The 21,596-nt window shown below is 40.7% G+C and overlaps 1 protein-coding gene across 3 annotated transcripts in view; it reads left to right on the forward strand.

Annotated features, from left to right (window-relative positions):
• Positions 1-21,596, forward strand: part of camkk1a (calcium/calmodulin-dependent protein kinase kinase 1, alpha a) — a 56,795-nt gene that overhangs the window by 30,182 nt on the left and 5,017 nt on the right. For all 3 annotated transcript variants that reach the window (XM_085797375.1, XM_085797372.1, XM_085797374.1), the window contains exons 5-15: positions 1,724-1,775; positions 2,697-2,830; positions 8,242-8,278; positions 8,681-8,702; positions 10,958-11,046; positions 14,287-14,486; positions 15,682-15,735; positions 15,946-16,019; positions 17,662-17,749; positions 18,992-19,120; positions 20,139-20,242. In XM_085797375.1, the coding sequence (XP_085653501.1) occupies positions 1,724-1,775; positions 2,697-2,830; positions 8,242-8,278; positions 8,681-8,702; positions 10,958-11,046; positions 14,287-14,486; positions 15,682-15,735; positions 15,946-16,019; positions 17,662-17,749; positions 18,992-19,120; positions 20,139-20,242 (983 nt within the window). The remainder of the gene's footprint in view (positions 1-1,723; positions 1,776-2,696; positions 2,831-8,241; positions 8,279-8,680; positions 8,703-10,957; positions 11,047-14,286; positions 14,487-15,681; positions 15,736-15,945; positions 16,020-17,661; positions 17,750-18,991; positions 19,121-20,138; positions 20,243-21,596) is intronic.

The following is a 21,596-nucleotide window of genomic DNA, read 5'->3' on the forward strand; positions in this document are numbered from 1 at the left end:
TAGAACGGCGGAACAGAGCCGTGAGCTGCTCAGAGCTACACTACGGAGGCTAATGGGATTTCTTGGTTTCCCTCATCAAACTCATCAAATATACAAATATGGACAAGTTGTGACCTGCACATTCACCACGCTATGAGATAATAGCAGAACGTTACAAGACAGAGTTGTATTCGTAAATTCATGCAAAACTGCTGATGCCCGTTCCCGTCGGGGGCAGTTTTTTTGGATGGCAATGACTTTGTTGGGATAAACATAAAGTATAAAGTATTGATTATTTCTTCACAATCATTTTTGTATTGTAGTTGGGGCTTTATTGTTCAGCATAACAGCAGATGAGTAAAGGTCCATGAATCATACATGCGTTTGTTGTGGTGTCTTGTTTCACACAATTACCCTCCTCACTGCTTGACTGGCAGACGTCCAATCGTGATGATGCCATTTATCAGCCACAGGGGGTGAAAGTAAAACTAATTGATCACAGCTCATTTCAGATTGGAGGAGACAGTAATTTAAAGAGCTCATAATCAGCAGACGACTGGCTTTGGTAATGGAGGTGATTGGGAATCTGATACTCACTCTGTCTGAGCTCCTCTGAGATCCTGTGTGGAGGTGGAGGACAAAACAATTAAATCTTTGTTTCAACAGTCAAGAGAAACTTCTCTGAGGGTCCCTCAGGTGCTTTTTTTTTGTCAACTTCAACTGAGGTGCGTCTCTGTCCGGCTGCTCGTGCCATGAAGCCCAGATCGGTGAAGTGCTGCAGTCATGGTTCCTCACATCTTCACACAGGATCTCTGGAGCTCAGCCAGTGACTTGATCAATCACCTCTGTTACCCGGGCCCTTCTACTGCAGTTTCTCAGTTGTGCCATCTCTGTTTATCTCTGTTTATTTACCCACATTAACTACCCGCTCACAAGTCTGCACAAACACACACAGACATACACTCAGTAAACCATGTAAACTGTACAGGGGATGTTCTGCTTTCTTGCTCGTGTCTGCACTGTCATTGTGATGGCAAGCACGGTTTAAAAAAACAGAAGAGAAGTTTCAGATGTGTATATTAGCGAAACTAAAACACTTGGTGGTGAAATGATAGAAAATGTGCCACCTCACCTTGAATTAATGAACGCTGAAATCCCATCGACATCTTTACGACCTCGAGGTTCTGGTATTCTTAGATAAATATCCCAACATGCAGTGAATGTCATTTACTTTATCCCCTCTTCCAATGCATGATCGGCTTCCTCATTAAAGCAATGTCATTATGACTTAAAGTTTATCCAATCTCTGAGTTGAAAAGTGTCAAAAAGCACGATGTTGCCGACGCATCAGGTTGTGGCATGTTGATTTGCAAACAGGATCTGCTCCATTTCCCTCTCCTTTATTGTAGGAGTGTTTTGATTTTAAGACTGTATTATGCTCACTGAAATGTGGAATAATGTTTGTTTCTTCACCTCTATCTCCAGAAGCAGCACATTGTTGTTAATTCTTTTGCCTCAGACAGATAGATAACAAATCCAGCAGTTAAAAGTTGTTTAGCACTGACGTTTCTTTGTTTAATGTCTTAAAGGAGCCATTTCCATTGATAGGTACATTTATTTGATACTTGCTTGTTTTAGTTCACATAAATTATTGTAAATGAATACTGATTTTGGCTCCCCTCACTTTGTATAATAACTATATGTGACCACACTGTATGAGATAAATTATTTTTCACTTTCTTAGGCCATGAAGGTGGTGTCCAAGAAGAAGCTGATGAAACAGTGTGGTTTTCCACGTAAGTCCTGCTCTCTTCTATCATATCCACACAAAATCAAGCAAGTGACGAGCTTGAAGGAAGTAACCAATAGACAATTACGTGGCTGCACCCATGTCTTTAGACCAGATCTCATGTCTGTTGTCTGAAAACAGCATCACAGGTTCCTGAACGTGAATAGACACAGGGCCACAACCACGAACAACACACAACACATTCACACACAGTTCCCTGCAGTGTTCAGAAAGACTGCTCGCTCTGACATAACATCTCAATTACATGTAGTGCTATGGTGGTTGAAAAAAAAAAAACATACATCAGTTATAAGAGAGGTCTGGAGCATTGCGAATGATTGTGTGAAGAAATCCAGGTTTCAACACAGTGACAGACAGTAAACACCAAGAGACAAACAACAGGCACATTTCATAGCGAAAGAGGAACAGCGTGATGGATGGATGAGAATGTAGGAGGGTGACAAATACTGCTAATTACCACTCGGCTTAATGGCAGTGTTTGCCACTTAAAGTTAAGATCTCTTTTTCTGGAGGTATTATTTTGCTGCCAGTGGAAAAAAGTGAACTTGTAACAGCTTATGTTTGGTCTATTCATATTTAGAAAACAAATCCACAAAATCTTGTTAGAGTTAGTATATAAAGTTGATGAAACTGCTCACCTGTTGTGGTAGAAAAATTAGGAAAAAAATGTGAAATCTTTGCTTTCATCTTATCCATTCACAGTTTCTCCGACAGCCATTGAAATCTCAATGTCCCTGACAGTGAGAAAAAAAGTTGTTTTCAGCTGAAAAGTATTTGCTCTTGTATTTTTTGTTGTTGTTCACAGTAGAGAAATCTTTGTATCTGATTTCCCTGTCATGACTAATCGTGATCAAATGAATCATTTAAGTGAAGTTGTGTTTGTGGTTTATGTGGGTCTGTCTGGCAGGTCGCCCACCCCCAAGAGGACCCAAAGCCGCCCAGGGAGAGCAGCCCAAAATATTAGGACCCCTGGAGAGGGTCTACCAAGAGATTGCCATCCTCAAAAAACTAGACCACATCAACATCGTCAAGCTGGTGGAGGTAAGAGTCTCTCAGCAGGAAATGGTTAATGACATGTTTTCATTTGCATTAATGGAGAAGACTGATTTTTTTTTTTTTTTTTTTCACTGAATGAAAAAGCTGAAAAAACACATTGAGATGAGAATGTGCCGTCTGCAGTATTTAGCCACATTAGTTGCAAACTTCTGCGAATGGTAATGTGAGTGGGTAGGTCCACCACTTTGGTCCAGACTGAATTATTAGATGGTGCAACGGAGGGTCTGACCTTTAGCAAACTGAGACGTGGCTCCACTGAAAGACTGTGGGCAGGAAAGACGATCAAGGTCAGCAGCTTTGTTTTAGGAAGAGCGAGAGTACAGAGACATCCACGCCGCGAGCAATATGTTGCATCCTAGAAAAAAAAAATATATACAACAAATCTAAATTAATACGCAATACCATGCAGCTGTTAAATGTTGCCCTTTAATTTATTGCAATGTGTAAATGCCTAGCTTTGAATAGAAGCAGGTGTTAAAGTCGTTGCACACAAAATACTAAATATTATAGCAGATTACCACAAACTGCTTTACATTACTATTCATAAACACGGTGTAAGTATTCATGACTGACAACTATAGCCCACTGAAATAAACAACGTGGTGGCCCTCTCCACCACTTGCACAGTTATGACCCATTTGAGACTAAATCAGTAACATAACGTTGTCTATCAACAGCAAAACACCATGGCAACATGAAAAGGACTTGTATTATGTTAATTTACTCAGAAGCTGTGTCCAGAAATGACTCCTCTGATCTGTGTGCGCTCTGCATGCAGTGAGAGCAGACACTGGCTGTCACGCTGGCACCTCTCACAAATGAGGCTCAGCATGTTTCTAACGCATGGATGAAAATATGCGTTTGTGTTTGTGTGTGTGTGTGTGTGTGTGTGTGTGTCTACCACAGGCACAAGGTAATAGGTAGCCGGCTTGTTAGAATCATGGATGTTAACATTTTCTTGTTGGAAAACAGGTGAAATGACAAGATACAAAAATAAATGACTAAAAAGAAATGCAACATACGAAGTAAAAACGATTCAAAGGAGAAATGAAAGACTGAAAAAGATACAAACCCCAACTACAATTTTTTATGGGAGTACTCCCTTCAGGAACAGTAAAATAAAATGTAGATGGTGCAGAATCCTGCAGCCTGCCTGGTGTTTAATCACTCCAAAAGGTCAGATGTCACTTGGTTACTCATAGATCTACCCTCCCTGACTATGCATGGCCACCAAGGAACCAGCGCTGCCCTCAGACTGACTTCTGGGTCTGCACCGTCTACTTGAACTCAGTGATACAGCCTCATACTCGTCGTCTCAGCCACTTTGTCCCTCCAGGGAATATTGTCTGGCGTTTCTGTCCCTGAAAACAAGGCGATCAAAGTTCAGCCTGTTCTCGACTGCCGTTCCCTGATGGCAGAAAAAGCTACTGAACGCTATCAGAGCAGGAGCATCCCTCTCTCTCTCGCTCTCGCTTCAGGAAAATCTTGAAGACTCATCTCTTCTGAGAGCTCAGCTCCACCACCAGCAGATGGAAAATGCAGCTGCGCCATTTATAGCTGTTGTTACGTGTTTCTTCCATCTTTTGCTGGATGTTTTAGTGGAGGATTATCCTTTAGCACTGTATCGCCAGATAACCTTTTTGTGCCGTGTGCCCCTGACTCATGCTTTTGTATTTATGTCATGTCAGGTTATGTCAGACAGAAAAGGTGGATAAAACCATGTGCTGCCAGGAAACAGGTGGAAAATAAGAGGCTGTTTACCCCGCAGCACATCTATCACACTAATATCACTGGACCTTTATGACATTTAGGTGACATATTCTGGCTTCCACTCTGTAAATAGATTCTAATATTTACACCAGCCAAAGCTCTCAAACCGAGTTGGGAAATTTTGAAGATGGATTGATTCCAGTTTCTACAGAGGCGGCTGTTTATGAAATATGATAGCCGACTTTGAAGATGTGATTCAAGATGTCCGCCGCTCCCTTGCGATATTATCAGAGCATTTTTCAATCTTGGCCAGATGGCTCGGGCAGCATCTCTGTGACGGGGAGTTAAGCTGGAGGAGTCGGTGGGAAAGCTGTCTGGCTTGTTCAAGTGGAGAGTTTGCCAGAGATATGGAGTTTTTTTTTTACCTGAAAGTTGAACACTTTGTGCTCCTGTGTGCTTGCTCCAACAAAGACACACACACACACACACACACACACACACACACACACACACACACACACTCATCTCCTCCAATCTTTGGCCGCCCTCACTTGCATAATGGGCATACGTAGGCAACAGGAAGACTTGCTCTCTCCCACTCGCCATCTCTCTCTGTTCATCAGTTTAAATGGGTTGTGCTTGAATCATTATGGATATCCAACTGATTCCTGTGAGACTGCAGTCCAGTCCATCTAATTATTAAGAGACATTTTCACTCGTTTTGAAACATTAAAGCCCACGCCGAGTGGAACAGATTAAAACTGATGAAAGAGATATGGTCATTTGTCACAGATGGTTGGAAAGAGACAGAGAAACCGGCTCCATACTTGCAAAGGCGTGCAGTTGTTACGAGAGCTGAGATCTGGAGCTCACTTTATGTAATTTCCTCATAAATCAAGATACAGTTTTTATGCATCTTAGCAATGTTTAACAACTACAAGTACTGTACCAAGACAAGGCTACTAATGGTTTGCACTGCACACAACAACAGCTCTGTTGCTGTGTATGGCTTTTTGTGCCTTTCCTCGGAGCAAAGGGAGGAAAAACAATGAGTTATGCAGTACACTATTTATCTAAGGAAACACATACAAGACGATCTGAGCAAACTTTCAACTATTGACTCTTTCACACCATGAGAGTGTCATGTGTAAATAGTATTCCTGTTGTTTTTTCGAGGTGAGTTCCTGCCCCTGTTTTTCCACTACTGTGTCCTTGGCAGACCTTAGCTTCGCTGTGGCCATTTAAATTCACCAACATGTTGTATTGCTCCTTATGGACTGTGTGTGTGTTGTTTTTGAGCTGTGAGCAGTTGCCTTGCAATAGCACAGCATATAGGCCAAGTAGTCCTGTGGGAACACCTATTTTCACTAACCTGGCAGTGGCTGCATTATCGACCAGCAAACAGGCAACGGCCCCAGAGCTCCGAGCGCCTCCAAGGCTCTATGCTTCATTTGTTTTAATCTAATTTAGCATTTGTAAAAGAAAAAAAAGAAAGAAAAATCACCACTGAAGCATAATATTAACTCACAGGATGTGCTTCAAGGCAGGCTCTACTTTTATTGTCACTTAGAAAAAGTCTTCATTGTTTTGTTTTATCATTGTACCCCTGTAACATAAAAATAAATAAAACAGCGTCTAGTCAGTTTCGAGCAGGTAAGAGGGGCGGCCTTCATAACCCTAACCCCAATTTTTCTCATTTTCAAATATGAAGATAACAAAAATATTTTTATTTTATTTTCCACAGTGGAATAAAAAGTAATAAGTAATCATCTAAATTACATTTTTATCAAAAAATTAAAAGGAAACACAACGACTGAACATAGTGTTATTTAGCTACCTGAAAGCATCTGCAGGGCTCACACACTATACAGCAGCGGTACTCAATAGGCGGCCCGCGGGCCGCATCCGGCCCGCCGAACCTTCCAATCAGACCCGCGACTGAGTTCTACTAGTTTACATATTACTGTATACTGTATTTCTCGGGCTCCGTGCGCCTGTAAGTCAAAGCGCTGGGACATGGAAACACGTGCGGAGCGTTTGTGTGTGCCTGTGAGGCGCTGCACTGGGATACAGAAACGCCGACGAACCCAAATCACCATGCGCGAGTGTTTGGGGAGCGGGCTGGACTGCAGGGTTTTCCCTGCCTGTCTGCAGAGACCGTGGGTGATTTTGACCGCTGTCTTGGTTCAACTGTGTGTGCATCATGCATGGGGGGCCGTTCAGATGAAGCGTGAAGCCGCACGCATTTGATGAGACGCAATTGTTTTTCCGTGCACACCTGCGGCGCACAGCTGCACGACCTGCTTCTCCCCCGGTGTTGTGTCCCGGTTCCATCGGTCTGTGTCTCCTACTGTTTCCCACTGAGCTCTGCCTCGTTTGAAAGGTGAAGGAAGCCCATGTGTGGAAAGACGTCGCCTTCGAGATGTAGAATGTGTGTTATAGAAGAGAAACACACATTTCAGGACCAATGACTTGTATCCTCAGAACAGAGTCAGACGTCCTGTGATGGCCAGGTCATATTTAAGTTGAAAATCACAGGGCATGTCTGAGGATACAAGTCAGCAGTGTAAAGCTCCAGCATGATATGTAAATGATGATATGACAATGTCAAGATTTTTCATTTTATATCATACAAAACACCATGAAGTGTATAAATAAAAATTATGTGCTTACAAGTAAAATAAAAATAAATTATTAGACGAAAAAGGTGAATTTAATTTCAATCTAGGCCTATTTGAATGTGCGGCCCCCAAGGTGTCTGTTAAGAAAATTTCTGGCCCTTCGACAAATGTATTTGAGTACCCCTGCTATACAGTATAGCTCTAGATTCGCATAACAATTTCATATACCGCACAAAACATGCAGACAGCACATCAACATGTATCAAAAGCTAAGCTATTTACCTGTCAGGTGTTGTAGATTTAAAGGTAACATTAAGATAGATGGACGGAAGATTTCATTCAGATACCTTGAAGAGGTACAGTAACGCCGCGTTAGCAGGAACAACTATACTAGATTAGAGAGAATGGTTTTGACAGAGATTCGACATGCTAACTGGATTTGCTGAGCCTGTGTGGATACCTCGTGATCGACACCTGTAACCATGGTAACGGTGCAAAAAAGGATATCAAAAGCCGTAGCCGCAAAATGCTTAGAGGATTTAAGAGTAAAAAATGCATGACAAATATGAGATGAACATTAAACCTAGAGTAAATGGAGTTAGTAATTGGACCTAAAGGGGTTCCCCACGGCAGTCTGGATCTGGCCGTGAACCAGGTCAAGTGTCAAGTGCAGAAATGTGAATTTGCACTCATTATGTAGCGCTGGTGTTTTACATTACAACTCCCACTACTGTTGTGATGTGCTGTTTTGTGAATGACAAACAGTTTTTATATGAGAGCAAAGGAAAGGTCAAAATGTCATTTTCATCCAGCTGTTAAAGTATCAAGGGCATTGTCATCACAGGTTCCTCTTACAGTGAAATGCTGCTCATTACTTTTTTAGGGAGAAAAATACTCCTCATTTCTGCAGTGTGTCAGTCCTGAATTCATATTTTCTTAATGATCCAGAGAATACGCTTCACATGTTAATTTATCCATTACTCACACACACACACACACCTGTATAAGACCTTCAGATTTCCAACTGTAAAATCTCCATTCATGGTGATTATGTTAATATTGCAGGTGCTGGACGATCCTGCGGAGGACAACCTTCACATGGGTACGCTAAATCCAAATCTTTCTCTCTATTTTTTCTTTTTCCCCCCCTCCCTCTCAGCCTTTGGCACTTGGGGCATATGGCACCAACGAGCATTCATACAACTTATTCATAATTCAGATCATCTCTAGCTTCCCTCCACGCCACCTCAGGGCTCTCACATTATGCAGAAACCCTCCATCAGTAGTGCCAGGTTAGGTTACAGTCAGGACACCTGTTCATGTAAAACTTCAACCTCTTTGTGCTTAATGTGGCACATTCAGCTAATTAAATGACGGAGAATGAATGTGATGCTGGGGGTGTTGCCTCGGTGGCAGCAGTGGTCAGACCTAGCTGAATGAAGGGATGAATAAATTGTGTCCTCTGACATGTTCCCATTTCCTTCTCTCTCCCTTTTCCTGACAGTGTTTGAGCTGATGCGTAAGGGGTGAGTAGAGAACATGTCCTCTTTCTGAATAATGTAAAGCCTGTCCCTTCTGTGCCACTACTATCCACCCCTTATTTCTGCCTGCCTTCATCCCTGCCTTGGTTTCACCAATGTTCTCCTTCATTACTCCGAGCTGACTCAGTGCGGGTGTTTGTTCCATCCCAGGCTTCAAAGGGATTGATAATGTTCTTAGGTTTTCACAGTTATTACCAGTGGCAGTCAGCCCTGTAAGCGTTTCGGGCCCTGATGCATGAGCTGCTCCTTCCTACACCGATAAAAATTAGTGATTATCTAATGATCTGAGACCTTTTGCTATTGTAAGTAAACGGAGGTGGGAGGGAGTAGGCATCATTTCACATTTACGGATAAATAAATAAGTCAAATAAGATACACTCTATTTGTTATTTGTTGGCTTTTTCATAATCAGGGAAATTCTCTCTTGTTGCCCCCAGGAGGAAGATGATAGACAGCTGAGCTGATTAATAGAGCTGCTGCTAATCTGTCCTCTGCTTCTTATAATAATAACTTTCTTTTCCTTTTTTGATACATGGAATGCAACTAAAAGTGTTGCCATGCAACAACTTCTCTTACCACCTCCGAAAAACAGGACTTATAATGAAAGAGATAATAGTAGTAGCACTATGATTATTTTTATTATCACTTGACAATTCCTGGAATGTCTGAAATGGGATTTGCTTTGACATCGTCTATTTTACAATATATTAAATGGTCTATATTTATGGACAAGATCATCTAACCCCTAACCCAAGATTAATTAATGTCATTCATTTATAAATAAACATCTTAAGTAGATTCACATCATTTTAGTTGTAACAAAAAATTGTGTCTAGCTGATGTATACACATCTATTATTGAATCATTCATACATAAATTACATCCAACCACATCAGGACGCAAGAATCGATTGTATTTAGTGCTCTATTACAACCCATAGATAAACTTAAGTCACATTAACATTTAAATTATATCTGCTTCACTGCTGTGTTTTAAAATATGATAAAGCATTTGTTGTTTACATAGAGTACTGCTTATAAATGCTAAACAGTAGGATTACAATAGATAATAGATAGATAATCAAGAGGTTAACCCCCATGGTGACGTATCAGAAGGCTCTACATAATTTGATTGATCTCAATTTTGATACAAATTTACACTGTGTAGCTATATGCCATACCAACATACAGGCTTTTCCTGTCTTATTTTATTACCTTGGTTTATTTTTTTTTATATTGAGCTTAGTTACTCTGAAGTTATTCCACCACATTGCTTCAAATTTTAATTAACACACATGAAACCTCAGGCAGTGTAGTAATGTCACATCACAGGAGAACCGTAAAGCTGTAACCACTGATTACATATGTTATCAAAAGCTCTGATAATCATTTTGATAATTAATTAATTGATTATTTAATATATGAAATGTCAGAGTATATTGAAAAAAAGTCTATTATTATTCCCTGAAACCAAAGTTAATATCTTCAAATGTTATCAAACATGAGAAGCTAAGAAATATGGAATTATTGCCTAGAAATAATTAGACGATTATGAGAACTATTAAATTTTCATCCCCAATCAAGCTTTATTGTCCTGGTTGACTCCTGGGGGTCTGGGAAATAAATGAGACTGACATGTATGTTGAAGGTCAATGGGGCCCAACTGTAAATATTTGCCCTTGGCCCGTGTGGAGGTTTATGGTTATATGCTGGAGCGGATCCAGTTTGATTCGTTCATGCTGTTCAAAATGGGATTGTGTTGGAAAATTTGATCTCTAATTCAAACAATATGATCCTCTACATTCATATATTTGTCATGAGTCAGCTGGAGGTTTGGTATGGATTTAATTCCCTTTAAGGCAGATTAAACCAGGGGCTGAAGCGGAGCCTTGCAGAATGTTTATATTAATGCATAGTGAACACGGTTATAACATCTTCCGAGAAGTCATTTGGCAAAGTGCTTTATTTATGTCAAACAGCAACTGGGCTCTTTTTTGTTCAGTTGGGTTTAGGAAAAACAAATAATGGCCTTGATTGTGAGTGTCAGTGCTGTTTGATCAGGATGTGTTTGTCTGTTTGGATGGGCGTCTCATTTGAATGTTCACATTTCACATTTGGAGTGAAATACCAGTGTCAATGAAACAACAGATAGCACATAATCTATGGATTTTTCTGCCTCTCTGTCTGTGTATCTGTGGCTCCTCTGCACAACCACCACTCCCTGCCTGGCTGGATTTGTAGTCCAGTGATGGAAGTGCCCACAGACAATCCTTTGTCAGAGGAGCAGGCGAGGTTATACTTCAGAGACGTCATCCTGGGCATCGAGTACTGTAAGTATCCTATAAAAGCACTCCACTTTCTGAACATATACCCTTTTATGATGGGCATTATGATGCAAAATTAGAAGCATGTGTGCAGTGTCTATCCTGCTGTTGGCTGTTTTCGTGCTCTACAGATACAATAGCACTCCTTTTTTGTCTTAAGGAACAAAGTGTTCCTCGCTTTCTGTTTCCATGCCCTCGGGGTCTGGCTGCAGTTGTACGCTGTCCACCTCATCAACACTGAACCTCTGTTCAGTGAGATGGGTTTTTTTTGCCAGCTGTGGCCTCATTTGCCACACTGGGTCCATTTCACTGGGCCGTGAGCCCAATGATTAGTGATCAATGCTGCCTCTTTCTGAGTCCACAGACTCATTACATACTTTCAGTATTTTTTGTTTGTTTGTTTTTAAGGTTAGTGGCTGCACCACATAGACCTCAGGAGTCACATCAGGTCACATTTTTTTAAGATGGGTTACATTTCCTGCTGAAGGGTATATCAGCAGGGCCGATTAACCATGTAAGAGCCAGTGAAAAGTGATTTTCTCAGTAATTTTGGTGGCTACAAACTTCGGGACCCAGACATGTTCAATATCAAATTAATAATAATAAAAAACACACAATTATTAAAGCCTTTAACTCATTATGATGTGATAATTTATCATCCATTTTTATAATAGATTTTTATTTCATTATAAACACTAGAAATGCCCTCACCAAAAGTCTGCTTTATTGCATATAGAGTACTGCATGACTTGTTTTTGTTGTGTGATTGTGGTTAAGAAGCAACACTAACAAGACAGTTGGCTGGAGAAAGAAACAGCAATATATTTTTGAATTCAGCTTCTGTGAACAAACTTAACACCCCAAGTAACTAGACCTGTGAAGCTTCACAGTGAGGAGCCTGTGTTAAAGCCCCTGTCGGCTCAGGTGACCACAGACTCTCTCTGAGGAACAGTATTAGACTCCCGGGGCTGAAAAGTGAGAAGTCTGTACACTGCTGTCATGACATTATGAAATAAAAATAAACTATACATCCTATTATGAAAACAAGAATGAAAAATGAGCATTTCAAACTAATTGGATGTTAAGTAATGTTATTATATCAATGTTATAACTATTTACTTTTTAATGATATAGAGTTTACATAACAAACCGACATAGTAGGCAACTGAGGCTTTTCTCTTTTCTCTCTTGAAGTGTTATGAAAATGAAATAGCTTGAACGGTATCACAGTGGTCTTTCTGTAGGTCATTGATGTTGTGTGGTTTTAATTTGAGTATTATTAGAGCTAACGATGTTTAATCGGCAAGGCCATTAATAAGTTGAGTGCCTCATGGTTTAAGTAAGACCTCTTCAGACAAGAAGGCAGCACTTATCCAATCAGTGAAGCGTCCAGGGCTTAGCTCCAGACAGCCACCGAGTGTTAAGGCACAGAGATGTACTTAACTTTCAGCTCCAGGTGACGTTAAGTTCACCGTGTTCACATCAGTCTGACGCTGCAGCAATCACGCAAAGATCAAACAGTCATTTCTTAACTACATGTTACGTCGAAAAATTACAGATCAGACCAGATAGATGCTCTGCTCACAGCTTAACTAAATACAGACATGAACAAAATTGTTGGTGCCCTTCTGTTAAAGAAAGAAAAACCCACAACTGTCACTGAAATAACTTGAAACTGACAAAAGTAAATGACCAAAGGACCTTCCTCCAGAAGCTTTGTGGACAGATGAGACAAAACCGGAGCTTTTTGATCCAAAACTGAAGCTTTTTGGCGAGTCACATCAGCTCACCGTACACAGATGCAAAAATGAAGCATACAAAGAAAAGAGCACTGTACCTACTGTGAAACACACAGCTAAACACACCCAAGACTGGCTGAGAACAAAACACTGGACTGTTCTGAAGTGGCCTTCTATGAGCTGAGCTCTGATCTAAATCCTATTGAACATCTGTGGAAGGAACTGAAACATAGAGCCTGGAGAAGGCACCCTTCAAACCTGAGACAGCTGGAGCAGTTTGCCTGTGAGGGAGCAGGGTGGGGCAAAATACCTGTTGACAGGTGCAGAGTAACAGAAAACACCTGACTGCAGTGATTGCCTCGAAAGGTTGTGCAACAATTGTGGGTTTTTCGTCCTTTAAATGAAAGGATGCAAACAATTTTGTCCACATCTATATTAGATGAGGAATAGAGTCAGCACACCAGAGGCTGCTCCTTGAAAATTTAATAAATGTGACGTTTTGGGCACCTGCTTCTGGTGTGCAGACTCTATACTTCATCTCATATTTACCCTTTGGTGCAGCACGCAGTATTACATTTTTTGGGATGTGCGTGCTATTTGTACATCTATATTACACATAGTTCATTTTAATATGATATAAATGTTAGAGTACTGCATGTGGACAACTGCACCGGTAAAAAAAGTGACATTGTGCAAAAAACTTGACTGAATTCTGGATGTCCAGTACATTACTTGAGTATTTCCATTTACTTTTACTTTGTCCTGTCACTCCTCCCCTGTTTTTTCTCAGGGAGAGATTGTAGTTTGTATTACATTTATCTATCAGCTATAGTTACTGGTTAAAAAAAGATAAGCTGAATCCAATACAAGATGTTCATGAATATTAAAACAGTCCTCAAGGTTTTTGGCCTGTGAGCAGTAGTGCCTGGTTGGAGCTCTTTGTCTTATCAACTGATCTTCTTACATAGCTTCATTTAGATTTAAGTGCAAGGGCCAAAAAGAAACCCACATTTTTATTTTCATTTTGTGTAACTTTTTGTCCCATATCTGTTTGGAAATACTGGTCTAAGTTAAAACTAGTGCCATCCTGACCATCAATAATATAATAACTATAATATAATAACAGTAAAGTGTAGAAATGAAAAATACTGCTATATTTGTCTTTCTATATTTTTATTTATTCTTATGCTTGTCATTTTTTGACTCACACCATCTTACTCAATGATAAGGTATTTCAGTAATAAAAGTTTTTTTTTTATGGTTCCCAAAGAATGATTGAGAAGACAGAGAAATACCGAACTCACTGAGGCAGATTGCTGTGAAATTTACTGAATTCACTCGATCTTCCCCCAAGATACTGCTTCAGTTTTCTGCAACACCACAGTTTAGATTTTCGGCTGCGATGCTGATAACGGTCCAAGAATAATAAAATCATCAGGGTGTATTTTTTCTGGCTTTATTATAGTAGCTCTAAAAAATTGACTAATGACTTCCTCTTTGACCTCAGTGCACTACCAGAAAATTGTCCATCGGGACATCAAGCCGTCTAATTTGTTACTGGGGGACGATGGCCACGTGAAGATAGCAGACTTTGGGGTCAGCAACCAGTTTGAGGGCAACGATGCCTTGCTCTCCAGCACAGCTGGCACTCCGGCCTTTATGGCGCCAGAGACCCTGTCAGATCAGCGCAAGAGCTTCAGTGGAAAAGTGAGTAAACTCCTTATTCATATATTAATACAAAGTGATTTATCAGTGTGTGCGTGTGTGTACGTGATTGTGTGACTTTGAACTGATGTGATTACAGCAGCTGCAGGTGCTGGCGTGAGCCTAAACAACATGATTTGAAAATGAGAACCAATAAGCCAAGATGAGATTTCAGACCTTTGCTGGCCTGCTAATCTGAGGAGCTAATTGCCATTGTCAGTTTGGACCAAGGCTATTGGTTTTTACATGATATAGATTTTGCAGTGATTAGCATTATTATGCAGAACAGTTTCTGCCTTAAAGATTGAACAATGATGTGTCATGATTGTGAAGTATAAGCTGCCACTCTTCCACAATGCTGGGACTCTACTCTAATCCTCATAATTTGCAAACCAATTTACCACAAAGCTTTCATTTTTCATTACAGCTGGAAGAGCTGATTGACATTATTCCTCCAGAGGTTTAGCAGTATGAAGGAGGCCTGTGAATCAGCCTTACTGTACCTACTGCCTCAGTCACAAGTCACAACAAAACTTCAGGTGTCAGCCTTGTCATCCTATTCATAGCTAACTTTATTGGCACAGATCATGATCCTTTCCATGGTGGTAATCACTGGGGGCTGATGAATTTGCTCCAGACAGGACCTCGCATATCTATGAAAGAGGGCTCAGAATAGAATCTCTGATTGCAGACAAAACACTATCAGGACTAAGAGCCATTGAAATGTTTCTGCCCACTGTTTCTTCAAGCTTTCAAGAAATATATGCATTTTTAGTGGCCACTTTTTCTCTGATTACTCTCACTTTCATCCTGATTTGGATTTGTTTAAAGAGAGCCCTGGGTCCACTATTCACCAACATTTGTGATTTTTGAGTTTCAAGTCATCTGTGAAACATTTAACATTTGACACTCGCTCAGTCCCAGTTGTACATCACACCATTAGTGCATTAGTTTGAGAAAGAAGACTACAAGCCTGATGGATAGTTGTTGTCATACACATCCATCCCTAAGGCATCTGATGGTAGACATCCCCAGAAAACAAGCTTTAAATGTCCCATGAATCACCATTGGCAGCCTGTATTGATTTAGGTCACTGTAATGACGGTATTTTTTTTTTCACCGTATTCCTATTAGTATAATTTTGCACTCTGTTTACTGTTATGTCGGATTTGACAACACTGCTCTCCCTCTCTTGCAGGCGCTGGACGTGTGGGCCATGGGGGTTACGCTCTACTGTTTTGTCTATGGGAAGGCAAGTGGAAAACGTTCAACTCACAGACCACAGTGGCACTTTCAGGACTGTGTATCATGAGTTTTGTTATGGTTATTACGGCACCTACTAGAAGCTGCTGTTGTGTTTTCTTTCTTAGTTGTCTTCAGGAATACAGTTTCTCCCTGGCACAGTGATAATTCAATGTTCTTCTCTTGTGTTTTTCACGGCTTTCTTCTGCTTCACCTGCAGTGCCCGTTTATTGACGAGTACATATTGGCTTTGCACAACAAGATAAGGACCAAGCCTGTGGATTTCTCAGAAACGTGAGTCCATCTTTTTGCGCCCATCTCCCTCCTCCACTTTATTAATAGAGACAGCAGTAATGCTCCAGCAGCCACCTCCAGTCCACAGCTGCTGTCATTGTTTTCACTGATTGCCGTCTTCTAATCTGCATCTCCAATCGCAAAACCATTTTATTCTCCTCTCCAGTTACAAATTGCACCTACAAAAATATGAACGGCATCGCGCAGCAGTCAGTCAGACTCAGTGCCAGCACAAAGTAAATGTCAGACGCATGTGATCAAAACAAGCATTGAGAAAGCAAAAAAAGCAAGGGGGCACTGCACTAGCAGCCTGGACACACACAAGCTGCTGCGCTTCCCCTATCTTCCTTTCTTCCCAACAGTTAAAGAAAAACAAAGAGGCCCTGTTGGGTGAATTATACAGGAAAGACAAAGAGAGAGCATGAGATAATAAGACAGAAAGAGGCTGGCTGTCGTGATAGTCTGATGAAGTACAAACACAGCCTCCGTGAAGGGCCCATGAGTGGCAGTTGGAGGATGTGTCAGTATGGGCAGGGGTCATATCAGCAATGGAAGTGTCTTCCCCCCCGGGAGCTCAAGAGACTCTACGGATGTGTGTAAAGCTCATTCATTAACCCCACCTCTCCCTGAACAGAATAGCACCCCACCTAATGAAATGCAGATACTGTAGTATTATTATTTGTATTGTCAGCTCTGATGGGGAGATTATACTGGAGGTTTGGTGGTATTGTTGCTGCTGGCATTATGAGAAATGGCTGAGCTCCTACGTATAAACACATTTTACTGAGATACTAATAAACACTATATATTTTAAGTGTTTATCTAGAAGCTTACTAGTTGTATTGTTCATTGAGTTGCTAACTCTTTTAGCCGTTTAACCACTAGCTTTAGCATAAACATATTTAGCCAGCATCTAAACATTTTTTACTGCTTATTTTAACCCTTTATCATCATTGATTACCTAACTGTTTCAAAAGTTTATCCTCAGGTTTCATGAAATGTAGCTAACCACCTGTAGCCTATGCATTATTAGTTTCTAATTGCTCGTTTGCTACTAAACTAGTTTTCTCACACACAATCACAGCACATTTCAATGTTTCATGTTGAAGATTTAACAAGTTTAGCTTTCCTCCCACTGTTATGATGCTGAATTTGGAAATAACAGTATGAAATTAACTCAGGGGTAACAATACAATATCTGGTGACCAGATTTCCGGCCCTCACAATCTGTTCCCATCTTGTTTTGGTGCTGAATTTCTGTATGAAAATCATAGCGACTACTTGTTACTTGGCTCCAAATCAAGGGTATCAGTTTGACTGCTCTGTGATTTTCCTTTCATACTCAACTCAAGTGGAACGGTATCTGACAGATTGATTTCCCTCTGTCCCAAATACAGCATCATAACAGGAGAGCATGGATTCTGACAGCATATGATCAGTGACTGGAAGTATAGGCCTAGCTCCTTTTTTAAGATAAGACTGGGGAGAAACTAGAAATTAGATTCAACACGCTGATATAATCAAGACATTTAAAATGCATGAATCAACCTGGTTTATGTGAGAACATGAACATGACTGATTTCAACACTTAAGGCGAGCTCCAAAAACTTGTTCTGAATCGTTATTATCTTCTTTCATCCAGACCAAACATCAGTGAAGAGCTGCGGACTCTGATCTTACGAATGCTGGATAAGAACCCAGACACAAGGATCACCATCCCTGAGATCAAGGTAATTTAGAGGGCAAAGCAGCTGCGTAACAAGACCCTGGGGTTAGTTACTTATTGTCCAGGACGACAGTTGAACACGACCATAACAAGAGAATTTTGCTACTGATATTTAGAAACAACAGGACTGCCCTTCTCTCTGCAGCGTGTGGCTCGGCATACTCTGACCTCGCTGTGATACATACAGCAGGGTTTGTACTGTATTATACATGTTGTGTTGCTGCAGGGCATGACGAAACCTGTTTGTCCCCGTGGAGCACAGGGGTGATACTGAGTCAGCAAGTAGTGGAGGGCTAGGGAGGTCCAGAAGCAGAGCCATGAACAGATGACATTCCTTGTTGCCCACTGTGTTTCCATGACACAGTCTGATCATGTGTCAGTGAGTGGGTTTCTCACCAGACACTGTGTTTGTGTAGAGATAATAAATTGTTGTGAGAAGTTGCAGTACTACAGGAAGTTAAGTTGTTCATGTCATACACTGAAAAATATAGTCAAATTATTACAACACACTATACTTAAGGGATTTCAAATTCAATTTGAAGAGAATTTGAAGGTTGCCTCAGGTAGGCAACTCTTTAACATGAACACGCTCCCTACTGTAATTAAATCTCTGTCCATTGCTCTTTCATTACTAATTAATTCATACTGATACACACTGGTTTGAAACATTTGCAGATCTCCTGGTGTCTTCCTGGATTATGGACATTTGATTGATTGATGAACACGTGACAGTTTGTGTATGTTTCCCGTAGGAATGAAAAGGCTGGAAAAGAACCGACAGACAGGTTGTGGATGTCAGAAAACACAATGACACTTGTTTTTTGACTTTCCATCAGATTTGATGATGGTTAGAAAATATGCAGCCCTCAAATCAAATCAATGAGATAAATAATGCAGGAACTTTGACAAAATCCACTCAGCCTGGTTCAGTCTGATGGATCATCTGTTTTACAGCAGCTTTTAAGTTTTGGATTTTTGGAGCATAATGAAAGAAATGAAAACAGACGGCAGCATGGCCACTTGACCGTGCTTATTTATGAATCCATCCTGTCGCATCGTGTCCAGTACAAGAGCTACAGTAGAGTGTAATTCAAAACTGCCATTGCCCTTTTGAATAATTTAAATATGAAACAATGCAGATATGTCCACTTGCAAGCAAACGTACTGTGGGTAACAAGATTTATTTGACAGGTTGTTATGTTCAGACACAGTCATATGTCATTTCTGTGTGTGTGTATGTGTTCAGGTGGACCAGTGGGTGACCCAGGGTGGTACCGACTCCTTGCCTCTGGAGGAGGAGCACTGCTCCGTGGTGGAGGTGACGGAGGAGGACATCCAGAATTCAGTCAAGTTTGTTCCCAGCCTCTCTGCCGTGGTAAGAATCACTCAATCATCTGTGGCCTCTTCTTTCAACCGCAGAGTAGCCTCTTCCTCTGTTAACCATTATTGTGACAAAATAATAAGCAAACAGACCAAGAAAATCGCACAGTCTTGTTTACCTTCATAAAGGACAAGGTTGTGTCTCCTCATTGTTGAGCACCGAAGCCCAGAAAGGCCATTTTGGTGCCTCAGTATAAATATCTTCCTTTTTGAATTCATCTTTACAGAACAAAAAAGATAAAACTTAAACAAAAAATGAGTTGGAGGCCATGACTGACACTGCAAACCTGAAGGCATAGGCAAGGAAACCAGACTCTGCAAATGCCATAATGTTGTTGAAACATTAAAAGAGAATGCATGCAAATTATCTGTGCTGTAGGTTACTGCTGTAACATTACATTTTAAAGGTGGGCAAACAACATTAATACATGGAATACATGATACATGAATAAATATTCCAAAATCAGCTGCACAAGAGAGATCTTACAGATCTTACAAAGAGACTCTGTTCACATATTTGTGATTGTTTTTTTTCTTTAATATTTGAAGTGTAACAACTTGATAAATTTGAATGAACTCCAGCTGGATGGGTGGTCACACGCTGGTGATCTAAACACACATCCAGCCGATCATAAAAAGCACTGACTGAACAGATGTAAACACACTACAGGTGTGAGTTATCTTACCTCAAGACAAGTATTTCTTCCACAGCAGTTTCCGTATAAACCATCCACCATCTTATTAAAATGCGAAATAGTTACTTATAAACTCTGCTCAGCTGCCAGGGAGGTTTCCCTTTTTTTCCATGCATTACTTTTGAAGTTCCTGGCACAAAAACAACTTGTTGATTCCCCCCATGAGATCTCAGAGACTGTGTTTTGCTTCAGCCTCTGCACAACACACGTCTCACAGTGACATTCCTTGGAAATCCCTCTACCCTCTGCATGCAAGCACAAGCTCAAGCTCAAAACAATTCCCAGTGGTAAACAACCTTTTGATTGTGAACTTTTCAGATCTTGGTGAAAGCCATGCTGAGGAAGCGCTCCTTCAGTAACCCCTTTGAATGTCCAACCAGGAGAGAGGAGAGGTCCATGTCTGCACCCGGCAGCCTGCTCATGTAAGCACGCACACACTCAGTCCAGCTGCCCGGCATGTCCACACCTCTTTTGCACACTTAATAGTTGCATATCTTATCCGTGAAGAGGAAAACTAAAACTGAAACCAACACGTGTCCACAGGTTCTTATTGCTCAGATTGTTACCCCAGGGATTGATTCTTCACACCTGTCTCGTCTTTCTGCTGTATCAGGTTAACTGGCACCCATTCCTGTGTGGCAGAAGCTGCTGCTTCGTGTTGCCATAGCACCATAATTCATTCTTTCATTGTATGCAGTGGAGCCTACAGCTTCTCTGAGTGTTTCTTTGTGTGTTGCCTCCAGCTTTTAGAGGGACAAATAATGATACAGATCCACCAGTGCCTCGGGCTGACCTCGGATTTTCTTCTGCATGGATTGAAAGCGATTGTCCCGTCCCATCGTGCAGTTTTAACATATACAGCCACGGGCAGACTGGAGCATCTACAGTTGTTCCCTGCAGTTCTGCTGGTGTCCTTGGGACTGTAATCTGTGTTATGTGTCCAGCAGACACTATCATGAAGATGGACGACTGTAGTGCTTTGTGGAACAGACTCTAATCTCCTGTTGTGAGGGCTTTTTCTTTTCTTTTTTTTTTCTTTTTGATGATTTCTTCTCTATGTAGGTCGAGGTTTTGCCTGTAACAGTCTAGGCAGTCAGAGCTGAGAGCTGCTGTCTAAGGTAAAGGTGTTTTCAGAGGATGTGTATATTTGAAGCAACACTGCCCCCTGCTGGCAAATGAAAGAAAAAAGACTAACAAGTGGCACTCTCTTTATCATAGTAGTATGCAACAAAACCTCCCAGACAAAGGTCTTGTCTTCATTTTACCTTTTTTTGTTGTTGTTGCTTTTTTTCCTTTTTATTAAAAAAAAGGGTACATGCCCCATGGTTTTAAATATTGTACTTAATGGTATATTGTGTCTCCTTTAATCTGTTGCTTTTATTTCAGTATAGGGGGACTATCAATGGAAATTAGCCGTGTGGCTAGAATTGAGTACATTCACACTTGGAGTGTTGTTGATGTGCATTGTCCCTCTTGATCAAATAAAGGAAATTGAAATTGAAATTGCAATAGATTGATGGCTAGAATCCTCATCTGTGTTTAAAGGGGCATTCTATGGATTTATTAATACACCTCTATAAAGGGGGGTTCATAAAGAGACAGTTTTAGAAATGAATGGACAAAATCAAAGCAGCAGAGACTAATATTTCAATATATCTAATATATATTCTAATATATCAATAACATACATACCGGTATACATCATAACTTTTCCCTGCGAGCCTGATTTGAACTTGTTATTCCTTTAAATGACATCTTGGTCCCTTGAGCATTTAA

This window comes from Trachurus japonicus, chromosome 14, assembly GCF_045865225.1.
Source record: "Trachurus japonicus isolate A0001 chromosome 14, Traja_1.0".
In the NCBI taxonomy this organism is placed as follows: Eukaryota; Metazoa; Chordata; class Actinopteri; order Carangiformes; family Carangidae; genus Trachurus; species Trachurus japonicus.